The sequence below is a fragment of the Prinia subflava genome, chromosome 6, assembly GCF_021018805.1.
Source record: "Prinia subflava isolate CZ2003 ecotype Zambia chromosome 6, Cam_Psub_1.2, whole genome shotgun sequence".
Classification (NCBI taxonomy): domain Eukaryota; kingdom Metazoa; phylum Chordata; class Aves; order Passeriformes; family Cisticolidae; genus Prinia; species Prinia subflava.
The window spans coordinates 27884922-27905209 of NC_086252.1; the positions used below are offsets into that span (position 1 = coordinate 27884922).

Genomic DNA, 20288 nt, shown 5'->3' on the forward strand with positions numbered 1-20288 from the left:
ATCAAATTCAACAGAAGATACATCCATTATCTTTCTTGAGCTAAGCACAACTGTGTTGCCCACAGAAAACAGCAAAAGAAGTCTAGCAAGATTTAATGACAGTGAAAAGAAATGCAATTTATATATGCTTTTTTCAGTTTGATAAACCTTTTAGTATGGCAGGAAATCAGGAACACTGCTGAACTATTGGGACGATCAAAGCATGCCACCAGCTACCAAAGTACACAAAGAAACTGAGATATTACAAACTACGAACACTAAATGTAAATCCACTTGTGCTTAAAACACCATTCACTGAATTCTTATTGCCTTGAGTCCTCAATATCATAGCAGCTATCAACTAGCAAGATATGGAACAACAATCACTGATTCAGTCTAATTACCAGCTTAAAGAACAGTATCATAGAATGTCTACTATACAGCTTTCATTTAGATCAAGTAGCACTTGATATCGAAACTTCTGACAGTAATCACATTCCACACGACAAAGTCTTACCTTGTAATTGCTGGAATTTACCCAAGAAGTGGCCAGTCCATCAACCATTTTATCCAGCATAGTCTGATCATGTTCAAGATCAGCTGACTTCTGTTTATCTGAGAAATAATCTATCAATTCCTGGCCAACCTGAAGTCTTTTTCCAACATCCTTCTGCAGCACCTGTGCTAAGCAGTACTCCATACTGGGCTCCATAGTGTCTCAGAAACACAGCACCAGCCAGAAAGCCAGAGGGCAGCAGGGCCAAAAACTCCCTCTACAAATGTACGCAGGAGGTCGCCTCTTTCTTCGATGAAGGTTACTGAGGGCCTGGGTTTCAAAGATGCAATTCTGAGAATGGCAACAATGCACCATGTGTGTGTGGACAGCAGCTGGCAGGATATTAAAAGTCCAATTTAAATAACTAGTAATAGATGAAGCAACGAGCAGTGCTGTACAGTTGAGTCTGCAATAAATCCCAATTCAGCAGTCCATTCTGAAAGAAATGAAAAAGAACAGTATTATAGGTTAAATTAAGACTGGAGAAAAAAAAGATTGAAAGCATGTCACAAAATAGGTTATTCATATACAGCTGCAAAGCTGTGTAAGTCAGATACAAGCAGCATTGGTCTATTTTAAGGAATCAAACAAGGTAAGTCAGGACAAAACCCTTATTCTTTACAATAGCAGTTATCCATCGGCTCCCTGGAAGTTTTAGTGACAGACAGTAAATTTGTGGCTTAAAGTAACAGCTGATTAATAATCAGTATTATTGCAACTGCCACCATCTACCCAAAAAAGGTGGGGACAAAATCCTTAAGCAGATCACCAGGAAAATCTATCTACTTTAAATGAAAGCAGGAAGAGGTCTGGATCCTGTTTTGACTGTTGGCCTTCAGCAATCAATGTCATCAGCTGGTCAGCAAGATAAAGCACTAACACAGGGCTCCAGGAATGTCAAACGATCAGTTTTCAAAACTAGGTGCTCAAGCGGTTTCCAGGCTGAACTCTGTTACATCCCAGCTACACATGTCCAGGAAACAGCACTCACTGGCACACTCTAAATGCAGTTCTGACAACCAAGGCCACACACAGGGAAGGTCAGGCCAGACTTTGCTGCCACTCAGAGGCACAGCATCACCTCAGTAGCTTTGGCTTATGCAAAAACAAAACAAAAAACCAAAACACATCAAACAAACAAAACAAAAAACCAAAACACATCAAACAAACAAACAAACAAACCCCCTGTATGTTTGGGCTCTAGTTTTGTCCTTGAACCCTAGGAACTCTCTTGTCTCTTCTTTAGGGTCTTTTTTTTGTCCCTCCATCTGCAGCCAAACGAATCCTTCCAGGCATCCAGAGAACAGACTAAGGGCCTGTCCTCCACCTTCCCACAGACCAGGGCTCCTGCCATCACATCAGTCCTTCCTGAAGCACTCCCTCATCACAGGTTAGCTCTTTTAGGAAGTGAGTGATAAAAACCCAGGGTGTCTTTGTTTCCTGGCTAATAATACCCAAAGCTAGAAATCTGCCCTACTTTTTCCACCAACATGAGGAAAGCAGGTCAAGCTCAGAGTAAGGGAAGAGGTTGTGCAGCAGACACCTGGTTCAATAAACAGCTGGAAGGAAGCTGGAGGCACAAGTTCGCTAATTGGAAGCACTGGGGCAGCAAATCTAAATACCTTCTGTTTGAGCAAATAAGGCCTTCACAGAGGTCTTAATAAAGCAAAGTGGACCTGACAGCAAATGAGATGTGCACAAGAACCCCAGCCTAAAAACAAAAGCACCCTTTGCACAGCAGACTGTTCAGTTCATTCCCTCACCCCATCTTCCTTGGCCATATCTTATCACCACCAAGCACAGCATCTAGATTCAGCTCTGAGGGCTTAAGCGTTGCTAACCCTACAAGCATTGCCACACGTGTCCCAGCTTCCCACATTGGTTGTGCAGGAGTCACCAGAGTGCAGGTCCCTCCATTCCAGGCAGCCAGTTCAAATCCCTGCTGGCTGACAGGCATCAAAACAGGTTCTGTAAAGCAATGGAATCACCTAAACCAACTGCCAGGCAAATCCTACCCTCAGCCAGAAGGGATTGCTCATGTTTGTACAACTAAGCTCCCTCCTTGTCAGCAAAACCTCATCCCCAGAGCAGCAAGGAAGCCTTGCTGCTACTGCACACAGAGCACCTCCAAGCTTTCAGTTAGTGCAGTGACAGATTACTGCTTGTGACCCCTACCCCAATCTAAATCATCTCAAGGACACATAAAACTCCCACCATTTCAGGTCACCTCAGGATGAATTTGATTTTAAATTCTGAAATTGTCAACCCATTCAGTCAGTACTCTTAACACCTTCTTTGTTTCTAAAAGAAAGTTCCAAACTAGAAGGAAATATTGCCTTTTTATTGCTGTTTGTACTGATGCTACAGTTTCTCACTTGGTCCATTTACCACCAAACCTGAAAGAAGCCCTCTGAGCTTTCCCATCCTCTACCAAAATGGTTCATGACATAGCACTCACTCCCACGGCAGCACAGGCACAAAACCAGAGCCACTTCCACAACTGTACAAGCACAGCAGATGCTTTCATCCAGGTCTCCCTGTCTGCAGCTTTGAACACCGGCCCCTGCCCTGCCCTCTAGCACAGGCTGGTCTTGCTCTTTGCTGCAGACATTCCACTTAAGGGAGACAGTCTTACACACAGCAGTGTCTGAACACCCAGTGGAAGGATTTTCACATAGCAGGGAAGCATTTCCCTGGACACCTCTCTAGCATGGAGCTACTGGAGAAGGGACAGGGACTGTATTAAACTGCCACCACATTCTAGCTGAAATCCTTCAGGTTAGTAGTTTGTTTCGGTTTATTTCCTGAGCAGTTTGTTTCTGGACTCCAGAAGCTGCACACATGTTCAAAAGGGGACTCTTCTGATAAACTGGATAGATAGTGAAGTCTAACTGCTTTTAAAATGGAAATGTAGAACTTGCTTAAACTTGAAAACTCACAGTACAGAAGGGTGTGAATGAGTGCTAGTTACCATAGAATAGCTATCTTTTATTAACATTACACCGAGGTAAGTCCCAACACGTCCAGAAACCATTAGCTGGCCATACTGCCATGAAAAACAAGCATTCAAAGTTTCAGCTCTGTCTTCTAAGTGGTTTTCATTAAAGAGTTTATCAGTCTCTGCCTACAAGCACAGAAACAATCCTTAAAACAAACTAACATAAATAACTTTCTCTCCACTTTCCTTGCTTTTTAAACACATGAAGGAAGGCATAGGATAAAAATCATGGTGCACTATAGAAGAACAAATTTGTGTCACAACCTTGAGGACTGCAGTCTAAAGAAGATCCACTGTACATTATGGCATTGCCACTATCAAGTGCATACAGGGAAGAAGAGCCAGAAACATCCTTGAATCCTGGGGAAAACAGTAATAGGAAGCCAAAAGGAAAAGCTCAACGTGGCTTGCATGTACCATCTAACAGGTGTTTAAGTAGCACTTTTCTAAAAAGAAAAAAAGCTATCCTACACATGTTAGGAAGTCTGTTGATTCCCCTCTTCCCAAAAGGAAGAAGTGGAAAAAACACCACCTGAGAAAAACAAGACCCTAAGCTGACAAAAAAGCTAACCTGCCAGACAATGAAGCATATGGCTGCTGCACGCCATCAAGTCTGCAATCATCTGGGCTGATGCTCCCCACATAAGTTTTGAAAACACAAAGCCACAGTCTCAGCTCCAGTGGTCTACTTCTATTCCCGAACTTTTTGGGTAGCCAACATTACCAGATATAAACAACTTTGGATGGGTATGTTGAATACACTCTCTTCCCACAGAAGAACAGTCATGCAGAACTCAAAATTAATAACTCAGTGGCACAGGTCCTGTGTTTGGAGCTCCTCCAGGTTTTGAGAAGGGTTGCCAGTATAAGCTCCAGAGAAGGGTTTTCTCCAATCCTCCTCCAAGCCTTGCAGTCTGCCCTCAAAGAGACAGGCTAGGCTCAACATGTAGGCAAAATAATCCAAGAGAAAAAGCTACCCCAGTTCTGTCATTGAAAAAAAGTTCTTTGTTTCACTAATAAGCCATCAAAACTAAGTGCTGCATAACACCCAAATTTTCCATCAACAGCTATCCAGCAGAAAGCCACTATACAAAGGTTTATGTGTAGTGCCACCTTGGAGCTCAAAATGATCAATTTAAAGGGGAAAGCTGACAAAGACCAAACAGCCCAAAGTTACTCAGCTTAGATACTACCATCAAAACAGCATAAAAGCTGATACAATTCACAGTAAAGCAACTGGCTCAACCCATAGAATAAATTATTCCAGACAGTGCTAAGGAAATATTTGTTACCTAAGATGCTGTGGCAATATTGAACTGGTTACCTAAGTCAATGAAATTTTTTTTGGCACTCAGGAGAACATCACTGACCTCAGGCTAAGTGGAAGTGCATGATTTGCAATTCTCAAGTAAGACTTTATCTTAGGATAACTTCACAGGAAATCTTGAATCTTCTTCCTCTTGCAAAGAAGGGAACCTGAATCACATAAAATGCACTATTACTCTCTTCGTGTCCTGCCTATCCTTGGGAGTTCTTCCAATATAACTATTTGACTTTAAAAATGATGTTCCACTCTCTACTGCTCTAGACATCAGGTTATCATCTTTGTCATGTTTCACTGTCATCTTCATTTGCCAAAAGCCAATGCAGTCCATAACCTCCCCAGACAACTGCTCCAACACAAGTGCTCCAGACACAAGCATGCAGAGACAAGGCTCTTGCTGCCACTCACAATCACTGGAGGCAAGAGCCAGCACCACTCAATAACCAGGTCTTCCCAGTCATCTTCCTGAAGGTACCTCTCAGCTTCCAGCCAGTGAACTTAATTTGTAACCAACTTGTAAACATGACCACACTCCTTTGGTGTCTTTTTTTTTTTTTTTTTTTTTTTTTTTTTTTTTTTTTTTTTTTGTGTGTGTGTGTACCTGGTTAGTTGTCGCCCAACAGCTGCAGAAATAACACAGCAGCACAATTGTACCAACAAGTCTCCTTTGCAAGTCACAGGACCTAACTGCACAGTCACTTCAGCTTAAAATTACTTCAAGGTATATTCAACAGACCTGTAAACAACAGAATCCTGATCCTTCAGGAGATCTCCACCCTAGCCAAATGGAGCAATTTTTTCAAATATAAAAACAACCAGGCATTCAACTTGCAGTAGTTCACCACTTCTGCAAGGTGGGCAGTGTAAACACATAACTAACTTGGTTTGCCAGCCAAGCCTCCTTGGGCAAGAAATTCAGAGCTATTAGAACAGCATCTGAAAACCATGTGCTGCAAAGACTCAGTGGAGAGTTCATCAGCAAGGCAGTGTCAAATTGCAACTCTGCAGGGTGCAAGTTCTCAGCCCTCTGTCCATTTCTCTATTTTTGCTTCTGCCAGTACAACTATACCCTCCCCAGAAGGGACTGGTGTCAGGCCTCTACAAAGTATTAAAATCACCACGCAATCAATCAAACCTGCTCTTCCCTCGGGTGTTCAAGCAGCCGTGAACAAAGCAGCTCAAAGTGTTCCTACTCGTTCAAACTCTGAGAGAAGGAGGTGGCAAGTATAACATCAAGTGTCCTACTTGAAGAAGAAAGCAACATTTTTCTGGAGGCAAAGGGAGTTTGTAAGAAACACCCACCAAGCAACTGACAGATGGGCTCTCTCCATTGTTCACCTGTATCCATAAGGAGGCAATAATGTTTCTTTGGTGCCAGGAATATTACACAATCACTGTGATTGTTTTAAATCAGTAATTAGTGTTGCCCTGTACTTGAGCCTCCCCCTAATCCAAAGATAGTATCTGAGATTTCCAGACTGACAACTCATGCTTTTCTAATTAGCTGGCCGGACAGCCCCGTGCTTATCTCCCTGCACCAAGTGTCTCTGGCGGCGCTTGCTGCACTCCCTCCACCCCATCAGTAACTTCTAACTGTCCTCAGACAGTGCCAGCGCCACCACTTCTCAGTCCAGCCCTGCTGATAAGCAAACCACTGCCCAGGTGGGTGGAGGTTCTTTACAAAGGTCTTCAAAGGAGAGTTTCTTTGTCTTCCCACAGCGCTGGCTGCACTAAAGCAGTGTAAAACTTCTGCTGCAAGCAGTTCATCCCCAGATCCAGGTCTGGTTGAAGGCTTGCTAGGACATTGCTAGATACTGGCTGGTCTTCAAACTCGCCTGGAGTGTGTAAAGGGGTTCATCTTCACAAGTACAGACAGTAGCCAGCCTACAGCAGGGCACAACTCCACTGTTATCAGGAAAACTGAAGCGGATTTCTAGAATGAAGACAGCTAAAAGATTTCCAGGGCTTAAGCAAGCAATGGCCTTCTCCCTCATACACAATCCTTCTAGGCCAGATGCTGGCTGTGAAAGTTGCATTACCTAACCTGGGTAAGATGAGAGATAAGCTTCAGATAACAGAAATTCTTATGCCTGCACTAAAGGTTTACATTGCTGCCTGGGTAACTGAACACCTCACACAGAGCTACCAATTTCAGCAATGCAACAATCTTCAAAAAAATCTCCTCAGTAATGAAGCTGCAGCAAATCAAGACAACTCACAGATCACCTCAATGTGACTCCAATACCCTACAGTAATGAAACCACTTTGCAGAGTGGGAGTAACCCTTCCAGAGTAAGGTAGAAAATGTGATGAGCTTTAACATCTTTTATTTTTCCTAATACAATCCCTCTCTGAAATTAGTTTGGTTTTAACTTTGTCTGAGACCAAGGACAAGTCTAGAATGAACTTTCAAGGTGTCCTTCCTTTTTAACAGTTCAAGTGCCAAGACACAGCTCAAAATTCTACAATTGCAATCACTGCTCTGTATGGACTCCCTCTTGTAGACCTCTCAGTTCATGGTTCCAAGGAAATGTATTGCAAGCAACTTATTAGGGGCCTACAGGACCAGTGTGGGGAGAAGGGACACATGACTATCATCATGACACTGAATTCTGTGAATAGTACTAGAGTTTTGGGTTTATGTGCATGAAAATATCCTCCCTGTCCCTCACTTTGGAGACCTAACCTTATCTCAGAGCCTGCAGACTACAGCTCTGACACTGTGGGACCCTGGCACACAAACCATACAGCACTGGCTCTGCAAGGTGACCGAGCCAAGCGTGCACAAGGTTCCCTCAAGGAGCTGTGGTGGCCTCCCAGGGGAGTGGAAGTGGCATAAACCCCCTTTCCACAGCAACTAGGAGAGCAGGACAAAATTTTCCAGTCACATCCTAACCCTCTCCTCCACAACCCAGCAGTAATATTGGATCATCTGGGAAAAACAGGGGAAGAACAAACCTTCACCTGTAGCCTTGTGGGTAAAATGCTTAGCAAGCTTTGGAAGTAGAACACTACTGAGAGAGCAGTGACCCAGCATCACTTGCAGTTTGCTGGCAGGACAAGTGGCTTACAGAACATCTGAATTTTGTACCTTCTCTTTGCATTGTGATTGATGAAGCTCCTTGGGCTAAGATTACTAATTTAGGCAGTCCTGAAGACGGAAAGCATCTCCTTCATGTACATCACTTGAAGAAAAGAGTGGTATAATACAACCTTCCTATTTTAGTACAATACCACCTTCCAGGCAGGTGTAGGGTAGGAATTCAGTGCCTTCCCCAGAGTCACTTTAAAGCAAGTCTCCAGTGGCATTGGTAACTGAGGGTGAAATAACACCTTGGGAAAAGAAAAAACCAATACCATCACATGCTAGTAGTGTAAGATCCAAATAACTGAACTTTAAAGAGAGCAGTGGGTTTGACATAATTTCCTTACTCCAGTGCTCCAGGACCTTGCTATTCCTATTGATATATAACTGACTAGTGACACAGAAGTCAGTTTTTGTGTAAAAGTCCAAGCCAGAACTACCCCAGAAGGAAATACTTGAGAGACAAGTGCTTATAGTAAAATGACAGGTTGGAACAGGAAAATAATACAGAAGATCAAACCTTGGGTGCAAGCCCTGAAGGGACACTGGCTGTGGGATGCAACAACAGCAGTTAGCAAGTCAACAGGTTTAGAAAAAGGTTCTTTTCCTGGGCTCTCTTCAGGGTTCCCAGCTAATACCCAGCTCTCTTCCATGATTCTAAGCACAAGTGTTTTCACCAAACATGCATCTTTGCCTACCCCTGTTCTCCAGGGCTGCCATGGAAACTCTTGACCAAGGACAGGAGAACTCAGCAGCAGCAGGATTTCCACTGCTGACGGGCAGCAGGGGAACACAGCAGCCAGCCTAGAATCAGTTCACCTCCAGGGAGAGGAAGGAGGGTTACCCTCTACACTCAGGCTTAAGGAGATTCTGCTCAGCCTGGCACTTGCAACCGCACAGAAGTGGACAGCCAAAGAAACCCCTCAGCACAGGCTGCAGGGGAGTGCAGAAAGCCACCAAGACACTTTATATAAAACAGCGGGTGGAGGAAACACAGGACAAGGAGGAGCAGAAGGAGGTTTTATTTGACAGCACCACGAATTGGGCTGAACCCTAGTAACAGTTAAGGGAACTTCTGGCCTATGGAAGCAGCTGCATGTAAGAGGCAGAGATACACCTGCAATTCCTCCCTTCTGCTCAGCAGCACTTTGAAACACCTGTCAAAATTTGACTTTATTTTGATCAGATCTCTGCCTCAGCAAATTACTGTTGGTTCAATCTGGCTTTCTGAAATATCTTGGAAACTAAAATATCTACACACAAGATGTAAAGAAAGGGCCACAGACTACGCCTGAAATACTGAAATGCTGCATCAGGGACTGGCCTGGTTAGGCTGTTTAGTCTGTTATCCTGCTGGCGGTGGAAACAAATTAGAGATTTTTAAATCTTCCCACTCACAATAAACTAATGATGATGACGCTTCTCTAATAATTAATTTTGTGGCTCCTGCTTGGCATACTTGTTTCTGGATGCAGAATGGACATCTCCCTCCTTGCAGAGCCAAATATGCAGAGATTTGATTAATGGGCAGAACAGGAAGCCAGATGAACTCAAACACTAACCATGAACTGAGATCAAATCTCTTGGGGAGCACCTGCAACCTCTCGGACAAAACCCATTTGTTGCCCTTCTACAACCTGAACAGTTACAACTCCATCCAGTTCATTGGGGTTTTGTGGTGCGGCTTTTTTTCCAGGTATAGCATTAGCAGCATTAGCACTCTGCCAAAGAGAGGAGAAAGTGAACTCTCCCACGTATGACAGAGCCACACACCAGTGCAGTGCAGCATGCCAAGAAGATGTGTGTGCTCAGCTCCTCAGTATCCCACAGTGCAAAGCTCATAACCGGCTCACATTTGAGAACTGGTAATAGGTTGATCCAATGGACAAGATCCAAACCACGGAATGAGCTCTAAAGAAACACGTAATGCAAGCTTCAACATTGTATAGTGATGGAAATGGAACAACTGAGCAAAGCACAACATGAAGTGGACACCATCTAACAGCAAGGTAAAGCTAAAGCTGCACATCACTGTCACATCAACCTTCATCAAGGAAGGAAGCAAACCCGTTCCCTCACAGTCAGACTGCTGCTTAGAATTTACTCAAGTCGCAGTCTGAAGGAGTTAATAGACATGGACAGTCGATTTTATTCACTCAGGTGACAGACCTTTCTACACTTGCCAGCATTTTCTCCACTGCACTGGCAGTCGCTGCTCCAAGGTGTGCTGGCGCTGTCAGATTCCAGGAAAAGCTTCAATTACAACTCAGCCAAGGAGGTGTGAACAGCAGCAAACCCCATCCAGGAACACCAACAAGATCTCCAGCCCTAGTCTAGGCAAGGCCTGAGATAATGAGACACTCAGGGTGACACATGAGCCTGATCCAAAGTCATCTGAGGCCAGAAGGGACCCGTAATGGCAGTCCACAAGCTTCAAAGGCACATTAATCTGACAGAAATCCACAAGTATGTTGAAATTGTGAGATGCAGGGAAACTACTTTATCCATCTGAACATTTTGTGTCCAGCCTCTTGAAAACGTCTCCTGACCTGCACCTGACACAAGGTTGTTGAGGGCTCCTCTGTAGAGGACATCCTGCCCTTACCCTCCTCTGTGATGTTGTAAATTACTACAGGAGCAGCCAGACTTGCTGTCAGCTCTCATCCTCTTAAAATCCAACAGCCCTGACCAAACCGCCTGATGGATAGAGAAGGATTGATTGATATGGGAGAAACACAGAAATTTCATTTCAGTTTAACTTCTGCTGTTTAAATATATGATTTTCTTAATACCTAAGTTGTAGCACAGATTCAAGATTCCTGTAGAACCTCAAAGATGCCTGGAGGACCAACTCATTCAATCATAGGCACTCTCTCCAGCTGTACTTCTGGGGAACACCACGTGAACTAGAGAAACATTTCCACCTCCAAAATCTGCTGCTCCATCACTTTTAACACTGCTTGTTATCAGCTAAGTGAAGCAAGGCTGAAGAGAATAACCATGGCATTTTTCCTCTTGAAACAAAGTTTTGAATCTGCTTGAAAAATTCTAGGGTCTTCACAGAAATGTTGCAGGCATCAGTATGAAAAAAAATCTATTTATGTTGGCAAGAATTAAAAAAAAAAAATTAATCAAGTGAGACAGACTATGAAATACAAGAGAGAGTCACCCTGGTGACATGTCATTCCTCTGTCCCTCTCGTAATTTCCAGACTTCAGTCCCACTAACAGGGTTCAACAGAGACAACAAGCAAAGGCTCGACTTTGCCAAGCTCAGGAATGCAGTACAAAGGCTTGCTCCACACAGCAAGCTGTGTTGCCAGGACAAGGAAGACCCTGAATATGACAGTACTGCAGTTTCACTCTGCACTTGGGTGCAGTCCTTTACTCGAGAGAAAGCTGATTCCTACTGCAAGTTCTCAAACATATCCCTTCTCCAGTGCAAACCTCTTAAATCCTTCAGAATCCTACAAGGAAGCAAATACTTGCACTTCCAACACCTTTCTGAGCACTATTTTAGCACTACTGACCTAAATGACGGATCTGTGTCTCCAGCTTTCAAGTGACAATACTTTAATTTGTCTTCAATGGTGCCCAGGGAGCATCAAGAGGAGCACAGAACAGAGATGCAAGTGCTCAAAAGAGGCAGAGAAATGGGCAGTACTGCTCCGCAGCAAACTGGACTAAGACATATTTGTTTTTGATGCTGGCACCAGTGCTGGGCTGGAGACCACATCCCTGCTCTATTAACACTGGCTTGGCACATGCTACTTTACTTAACCCTAGTATCCTTTACTAAACACTGACTTGTGAAGTAAGTCCACATGGGGCAGAGAGATCTACTGGTCAGAACAACCCACATACCTGGGGAGCCTCTGTACTATCCCACCAGAGGATTCCCACACAACCCTGAGCCTGTTATCCCACCTCAGTTTCCCACATCCTTCTAAAGCAGCTGTGCAGCATACTGGGGAAGGAGACAGCCTTTCCCTTCCTCATCAGTATCTTTAGACATATAACATTAAAAATACCTTAAGCAGAGCCCACACAGGCCTATACCGTGCACAATTACATTTTACTTACTCAAACCCAGCATCTCTCTGAAGCATTTCTGCAGGATTTGTCTACTGACCAACCCGCCTCTTCGCACAAACTGACAGCTCTGACCCAACTTCCATTACAAACGCTGCCAGAAATAAACGAAGCAGAGCACGGCACGTGCACAAAGGGGCCAAGCACAAGGGCTGAACCCACCCAAACCACACGATGCTTTCGGGAGCGCAGCAGCCTCAAGCGTTAGCAAAGCCCCGCGCCGCTCGCTGAGCGCGGCACGGCCGCACCTCCCTCCCTCCCTTCGCTGAGCTGTTTGTTCCAACGGGGACCCTCGCCGGGACCCCCTGCTCTGACACGGCCCCGGCACCGCCGCTCCCGCACGGCCGGTGCTCGGCGGCCCCAGGGCGGGGGGCCGAGGGGCGGCCCCGCGCCAGGCCCCGGCAGCCCCCGCACCCCCGGGCCCGCTGGACCGCCCTCCCCTCCCCTGCCCTTCCCGACCCGCACCGCCGGGAGAGCCGGCACCGCGCTCCTCCCGGCCGGTGCTGCGGACGGGTCGGCCCCGCCCCGAACCGCGGTCACCCGGCGGCGGCACCGCACACAAAGCCCCCCGGCGTCACTTCTCCCCGCGGCCCCCCGCGGCCCGGGCGCGGGCGGTACCTGCGGGGCGGGGGCCGGGCGGACGCGCTCCCTTCTCCCTCTCGCGTCTCCCTCCCTCAGTGCCGGCGGCGGCGGCGCCCGCTCCGCTCCATGGCCGCGCGCGCCCCGCTGACCACGGGAAGAATGGGGCACCCAGCGCGCACGCGCCGCCCGCGCCCGCCCCGCCCCGCCCCGCGCGCCGGCGCGGCGCCGCCCTGCGGCCGCTGGTACTGCGGTGAGGTCAGCGCGCGCCGTGCGCATGCGCGGGGGCCGTTGCCGCGCGCCCCGTCGCCATGACGACCCCGCCCGCCGGGAGCGGGGCCGGGGAGCGCGGACACGCGTGTTCCAGGGAATGCCGCTCGTGTTCCCGGGAATGTCGCTCGTGTTCCCGGGAATGCCGCGGCCCTGTCCCCGCTGACCGGCCTGCAGCCACTGCCGCGCCCCCGCCTGCCGCTCCGACCGGGGACAGGCAGAAACGCTGTGAGAGGAATCGCCCACGCTGCGCGCGGGGAGCGTGAGGGCTCAGCGCTGCGGCTGTGACCGCGCTCTGCCTTCCTCTGGGGAGCCCCGGGGAGGAACCGCTCCACAGAGCCCCTGAGCGCCTCAGCGGGAACACTGCGAGACACCCGCTCCAACCTCCCCGCTCCGCAGGGCCAGCCCCGAGCGCACGGCACAGCATTGTGCCACCACAGCTCTGGGGCGAGGGAAACTCCGCACTGTCTCTGGACAAGCTGTTCCAGTGCGCGGTCACTGCACAAAGAAGTTCTTCCTCATGTTCAGGCGGAAATTCCTGTGCATCAGTTTCTGCCCGTTGCGTGTTCTGTTGCTGGGCATCATTGAGCAGAGCCTGGATCCAGCCTCCTGACATGCCCCTTTAGATATTTATTCACATGGATGAGGTCCCCTCTCTCATCTCAAGGCAGAACAGCCCAAATTCTCTTAGCCTTTTCTCATGCCAGATATACTTCAGTCTCTTAATCATGTTTGTTGCCCTCCTCTAGACCCATTCCATGACTGTTTTGTGCAGCCTTAGTTAAAAAGCTGCATTTAAAAGCAACTAATTCTTTCTCCTTCATGGAAAGAGGTGAGAATGGGAAATAAATGCCCTGTGCAGAAGCTCTTTACCAAGATGAATTTAACCATCTTGTTCCCTGGGCTCATGACTGCTTTTCTCCTGTTGGTTGTGGGGAATGAATTTCTGTGTTCCCTCAAACCACCACTGTCCCCGTCCTCTGCACGGCGGAGGGCAGCTGACCTCCGTAACTGCAGTTTCCAACAAGCACCCAGTCTGAGCCACCAAAACATGGGAGAGCTGTGTGTGCAACAAATGATTGATTTTCATTCATAACTTCGTGAAATTCTCATGCCCTTCTCCTTGGCTCACAGCTCTGGCACAGCAATGACTTTGGGCAAGCCCCCTCCAAATAATCCTAGATTTTCCTGTTTGTTCTTTTTTGCCATCAGGCTGCAGAGCAATACCAAACTGCTGCTGTGGGTGAAGCCATCAGCACAGGCTGAGTGTAGTCTGGAACAGGCTGTGCAGATGTCAAGAGAAAGCTGGGGATATTAGTGCTTAAAGGGATGCCAGCTCTGAGTAAACTGAAAGCAGGTGATTACAAACCAGCTTTAGAAATTACCATGGTTCTCACCCCCAGGCAGTAGCTAATCTCCTGAGAGCCCTAACTGGCTAAGCACTACCCACAGTAGAGACACAACAGCTCTGGTTCAGCACAGCCCATGAGCTGAGTGTTTTCCCTCTCTGGTGGGGCAGTTCTGCAAACAAGACTCCTCCAGTGGTTTGCCCTTCTCCTGTTTTGCAGTCTCCCAACAGAGATCTTGGGCACATTAATAAAGGACCAATTCTTCTACTTCATCTGGATCTGCTAGAACTACAGGCAAAGTTCTCTCAGAGAGTCTAGATAGCTCCTTCTCTGTTCCCAAAATACCTTCACAAAATACCTGGCTCATTTTGAACAAGAAAATGAGATAAAAACTGAACAGTACTAAGTGAATTATGATAAGCAATATTTCATTTAGTGTTAGTAAGAAATCAATAATTTTGTATCACACATTTATTATTTATTGTGTATCATACATTTGCTGTGAAATTTATTCTCTGCAATATTACAATAAAGAGGCATTTACTTTGGAAATCTCCCAAAACTGCCTTCTGATATAATTGTATGTTTGCCCTTTTTTCACAGATTCTTACTTTTGGTGATTTTACATTCACTGTTTGGCAGCCTAAAGCTTTGTAAAGGAATGCTGAGAAACACAGCTGGCATAGGTTAAAGTACTTTTTTATCCCCTCCTAGGTAAAATTCGCATAGAAAATATGGCTTTTATTCTCTTTTGTTGCAGGACTTTAAGGGGCAACAACTGCACAAAACTTAGAAGCTTCCTTGTCGTGCAACCAACAGATTGTGAACATGGTCTTTATGTGTTTTCTTCACAGTTTTATTTTAAAGCAGGTAAAGTCTGCACAGAAATAAATTTGTCACATAATCAGCTCTGATGTTTGGATATTTTTTCCCTGTTACTACAAGACTGTTTCCTTGCTCCCTGCAGAGACTTTTAGAACAGCTTATGCCTATATTCAGGACAACCAAGTTGTTCCATGAGCAGCAGCACTAATGATCCTGGTTTCTCACAGGGCTGTGCTCTTTGTCCCTCTAACCTGCCCTGCTCTCTCAGCAGCCCTACCTCCTTTGTGTCCTGTGCCATCCCCTCCAAGGGGACACGGGTGGGGCGGTGGGGTTAGGCCAGGGCTGTATCTGCCTGCAGATGGAAGAGCAGCCTTCCATCACAAGGGATCACACCATGCCTGAGCTCCCTCCTGCCTTCCCCTGAGGCCAGCAATGATTATTTCTCTCCTCCATTTATCATGAAACTTGAGATTGTTTCCTCCCCCCTATACACTGAGAAAGAAAAAAGAGGGGGGGGGGGGGGCTTAGCCTGACAGTTGAATAGAAACAGACAGACAGACTGGTCACATAAGCCCCATTTTCATTAGGAAAAGAAGTCCAAACTACATTGTCACCTGCAGGTTTTCTTCCAACTTTTTGAAAGCAGGAGGTGAAAGGACTCTTCTGATTCTGGCCCTTTAGGTTTGTTAACATTCCTCTCAGTATTCTTTGATTCTGCTCTCGACTGCACGGCACAGCCCTGCAGCTTTGCCATCACTCTGCATTAGTTCTGGCACGCCTGTGACAGAGCTGCACATCCATCGCCTGCGACAATTCCCAATGGAAACCCACCGGGAAGGCACGGCAGGATCCCCCAGGGCAGGCAGATCCAAGCTTCTCCATGGAACCCAGTCTGCAGGGATAACTCCGCTTCTCCCAAGTTATGGTTGGGTAACAACTGTGCTACTGCTAAGGAGTCCTTGAGGATTCATCCTGGGGCGCAGGGAGGACTCTCTGAATGAAGGAAATTGAAGTAACCACTGGAGGAGTTGCTACCATCACACGAGACTGCTTGACCAGGCCTTCACTACCACTGGCTCAGCAGCAGGCATTTGGCAGTACCCCCATCCATAACATACCTTAAAAAAAGGTACTTTGTAGTATGCTCTTATTTCTGAAAGATCTCCATTTACTTACCTGTCTCCAAAACAAAGAAACCAGTGCAGCGGAAAAGTCTCCTGAGAGGATACTGTTCCCAGTGAAGCTGCAGGTATTTTTCTGATCAGTCCACCTGCAAAGTACACTGATCCCTGCTTGTTGAGAAAAGTCTGGTTGGACACAAGGAGCTGTGTGCTTATACACGTGCAAAACAAAGCACAGCCCATCTGCGAGGTGAAAAAAGAGATGAACTTATGGGCATCTGCAGCAAGGACACAGAAAGCTCCAAGTAAGGGCGCAGGAAAGTCAGAAAGCTTTTTAAAATAAAGAAATGTAAGGATAGTCCAGCCTTCAATTACCAGCACTGTTTTTTCAAATCAAAACACATCAAATAAAACTAGTGGGAAGCAGATGGATGGACTGGCTCCACCTCATCAGAAACACTGACTATACCTGAATGACCTGCTCTTCCCCCTTCCTTCAGGGCCCTTTTGCACAACATCTGCTCAGGAATCTGAGAGCCTGGTGCTTCAAGGAGAGATGTTTTTATTTATGAATGACAGTATGATGATGTAACTGACCATAACAGCAGAAGACAGCAGTGTCAAAGCCCGGCTGTCCCAGGGTTGCTTTCCTAAAGTTGAGCACACTGCTATGCAGACTTAGCCACATCTCCTTTATGTGCTGCCCTAACTTGACTGCTTGTATGGCTAAGGGGGAGGACAGCTTCACTTGACTCAATGTAGCAAAGGATCTCCCTGTGCCATCTCCTGGCACATCTCCTGCACACATCACCTGCACAGCCTTGTGCCATGCTGAGGAGAAGGATGGACTGCTGCTGGCACAAATACCATGGGCCAACAAGAGGTGAAGTCCAAGTACCCAACTTCTGAGTGCTGCTGATCTTATTCTGGCAGAGGTCCCCTCACCTGTGACTCACCTCTTTTACCCCTCACTTACCTGGGAAATAGGGAATAAACTCCTCGTCCATACTGCATGAGAGCAACACCTGAGACAGGCAAAGCTCAAGTACTTCAGATCACCGTGAAATTTAATAATTCCTCGTTCTTCCCTTTGCACATGACGTTGTCACAGCCCCAGATTTGAGCACTTCCAGCTCACACAATGTGCTCCTGCACCGCTATATTTAATTGGCACTTTCCTGCCAAGCCTCAGCGTTTTGCATCGGACTTTTTCCACGTGAGAGCTGCCACGAACAAAGCATCCCACTGACCCACTTAACTCCCACGTGAAGGCACATGAAGCTTCGCTTCAGTCACCAAACAGAAAAGGAAACACAGGAGCAGGAGGTTTTGATTAAAGGGAAATGAGCAAATGGCTCCAAGGCCCATCGTGTGCACACGGGCTCGTCTCTGTGCGTTCACTCCTTGCAGACATTTGGCCACCCAAGGAGAAACATCCTGTACAAAGCAGGTAGTCCTCAGGCAGTGTGAATTGGGTTGGATTCGAGATTTCCCGTTGGCAGGAAGGTCCTGTGAGCCATGCGACATCCCCACAGGCTCCTTCCCCTGACCTGGAGTGACTGCCTCCAGGGAGGCAGGGAATGGTTCATTCTCCCTGACCAAACATCAAGGAAGGTACTAATTAGTGTTAATTGTGGTGTTCTTTGTTTTGTGACCAGAGCCTGAGCTGAACCCCAAAACTGAACACAGACTACTGGCACCAGTTTTCCATGCGTTCTGAGCTGCGCTAGATTTAATGCAGTAGCCTGGAAGATCAGCTCTGGTCTTGTATTTGCATCAGAGACTGTATTTTTCCTGGCTGCCTTCAGGCCTCTAGGAAGAGACATTTACAGGTCAAACTTACAAGAGTCCTATCCTGTCTTGCACTTAGATTTACATTAAACAACATTTCATCCCCATTTCCGCTTCCCTCATTGTTTCCCATTTTACACTGTTTCACATGGATTTACCTCTTCCTGTGCTTGTTCTCTATAGTCATCTGCTTATATTATTTTACCTTTTTTCCACCATCCAAACACAATTATGCTCGTATCTCCTTTTTTTTTAATACTTGCACATTGCATGTGCACATACCTTACCAGCATGAGTTCTTTCAATATTTGAAAAACATTTCCTTTTATCCTCACTCAAATATTAAGCCAACTGGAAAGTGACACATCAAGGTTAGGAATGCAGTCTGCTCCTGACAAGGAAAAAATGCTGAGCTTTGCAATAGAGGCTAAGTGGATTAAGATCCTTTTTAAAGATTAGGTCAGCCTTCACCCCAAATGCAGATTTCTACTGAAATTAATGGAAGCTCTTACAGAATGCAGTGGGAGGGCTGACACTGAATGGCAACACAGCAAACATACACCAGCAGGCCACCCAAACCCAAGTGTCCAAATCACCAACTCCAAATGAGTTTTAACAACCAACTGGTTGATTCTGTGCTATATATTAACAGACAGGATTTCATCTTGTAAAATTATGAGCTGATGGGTGAAAAAAGATGAGGTAGTAGTTCTCAGGATAAAAACTTAGACTGTGCTCCATTTGATGGGGCTGCACTGACCTCACACCAACAGACACATTTGCCTTAGGAGAATCCACACTGCCCCTGGAACTAGTCCTTTGCACTTGCATAGCTCCTGCCAGACCAGTCACAAAGCTCCAGCAGTTCCAAACCTGGAATTTGTTTTTAAGGATACAGTTCAATAGAACACACTTTAAGCATTGTTAATAAACCACAAACAGCATGTCTGTGTGTGGCATAGCTGAAGGAAAAGTTCAAACATTTATCTTACATTTCCTGTGCCATCATTTGTGGGCAGATGAACGCAGCCCTCTTCTAACAGGCAGACCTGCAAATGCAGCCCAGCACCTGAAAATCACTCCAGAGCCCTTCCAGCTCTCACATCAACAGAAATAAAAATACTGCAGGTGACAAAGCAGCTTTGCTGCTGCTGCTGCTGCACAGCTGGCACAGACCTGCTCACTCCCCACTGCACGGCTGCCGTGTGCCAGCAACACAGCTTGCCGTGAGCAAGCACAGCAGAGGCAAGTCCTGCCTTCACCCTCAAATGCTGCTACACTCTCAGCCTTATGAAGCCACCCTGGCAGAAGTAGCTCTACTTCCCTGCTTCTTCAAAAAAAAAACAAAAAAAACACATGCAAACTGGGAGTTTGTGCAAGCCCAGTTTCCCAGTGGGAAACTGGCAGCAATGTCTCACTGCAGAGCAAGGAGCCTGATTTCCATGTCTGCACCTGCTCACCAAGGCTCCTCTCAGCACTGGAAAAACACACAGAAAACAAAATCACTGTCATAAAAATGAGATTTGTTTCTTTCCTTCCTGTTCCTTAAAACAACAAGTTTCAAATCCAGGCCAAGTCCCAGTCTCCACATGATGTATCAAATGGACAGACAGAGAAAGGAAGAGACCCCAGTGCCTGTGGCTCACTGCAGACCCCCCCTCGCTGTCTCAAACTCCTGCAGAGTTAGTCCTCAGTTCTGCCTCTCTTCAACAACATGTTTGAGGACTATCATAAACCAGCCTTTTCTTTCCTGATCAGAGCCAAGACTTGTGTAGGAGCTTCTCTGTAGCTTTTCCTTTCCGAGCATAGGAGAACCACATGGTTACTGGCCACAGACAGGCCAGTGTGTAACTACTCCAAGCCTCCCAGGACAGCCAAGATCTCTGTTTGTGCCATATGTTTAATTAATGCTGGGTGTCAGAAGTGATGAGAGGTCTTGCTGCACCCTGCATGGAAGAAAGTGTTTCACTTTAGGAATTCTCACTCACACAGTTAACCATTTCCTCAGCTTGCTCTGACAGCTGCTGGCCTCGGGCAGGGAGGAATGTGCCTGCATCAGCAGTGCCAGCAGCAGCCAGACACACAGAATGGCCTCCCCACCATTCCAGCAGCACCCTGGGGTGGTCCCCAGCATATCTCTGGCTACAAAGTGCAGATTATTGCTGCCCAGAGTTAGACATTTCAAGAATCTGGGGGTTAGATGGAAAACTCAGGAAAAAAGGATGTGTCTGAACAGCATCTTGGACAATGAAGGAGTCTGGTCCCAGAGAATTTGTGGACATTCCTGGAAAACACATAATGCAGATCACATTCACTGTAC

General features: G+C 46.6%; 1 protein-coding gene across 1 annotated transcript in view; it reads right to left on the reverse strand.

The window, feature by feature from the left end:
• The window catches only part of CLASP1 (cytoplasmic linker associated protein 1), a 166726-nt gene extending 153934 nt beyond the window's left edge, over positions 1-12792 (reverse strand). Inside the window, exons 1-2 of the mRNA XM_063400845.1 lie at positions 12652-12792; positions 497-971 (exon numbers count right to left, since the gene is read on the reverse strand). Coding sequence (XP_063256915.1) covers positions 497-691 — 195 coding nt within the window. The 5' untranslated portion in view covers positions 692-971; positions 12652-12792. The remainder of the gene's footprint in view (positions 1-496; positions 972-12651) is intronic.
• Between the last annotated feature and the right edge of the window lie 7496 nt (positions 12793-20288).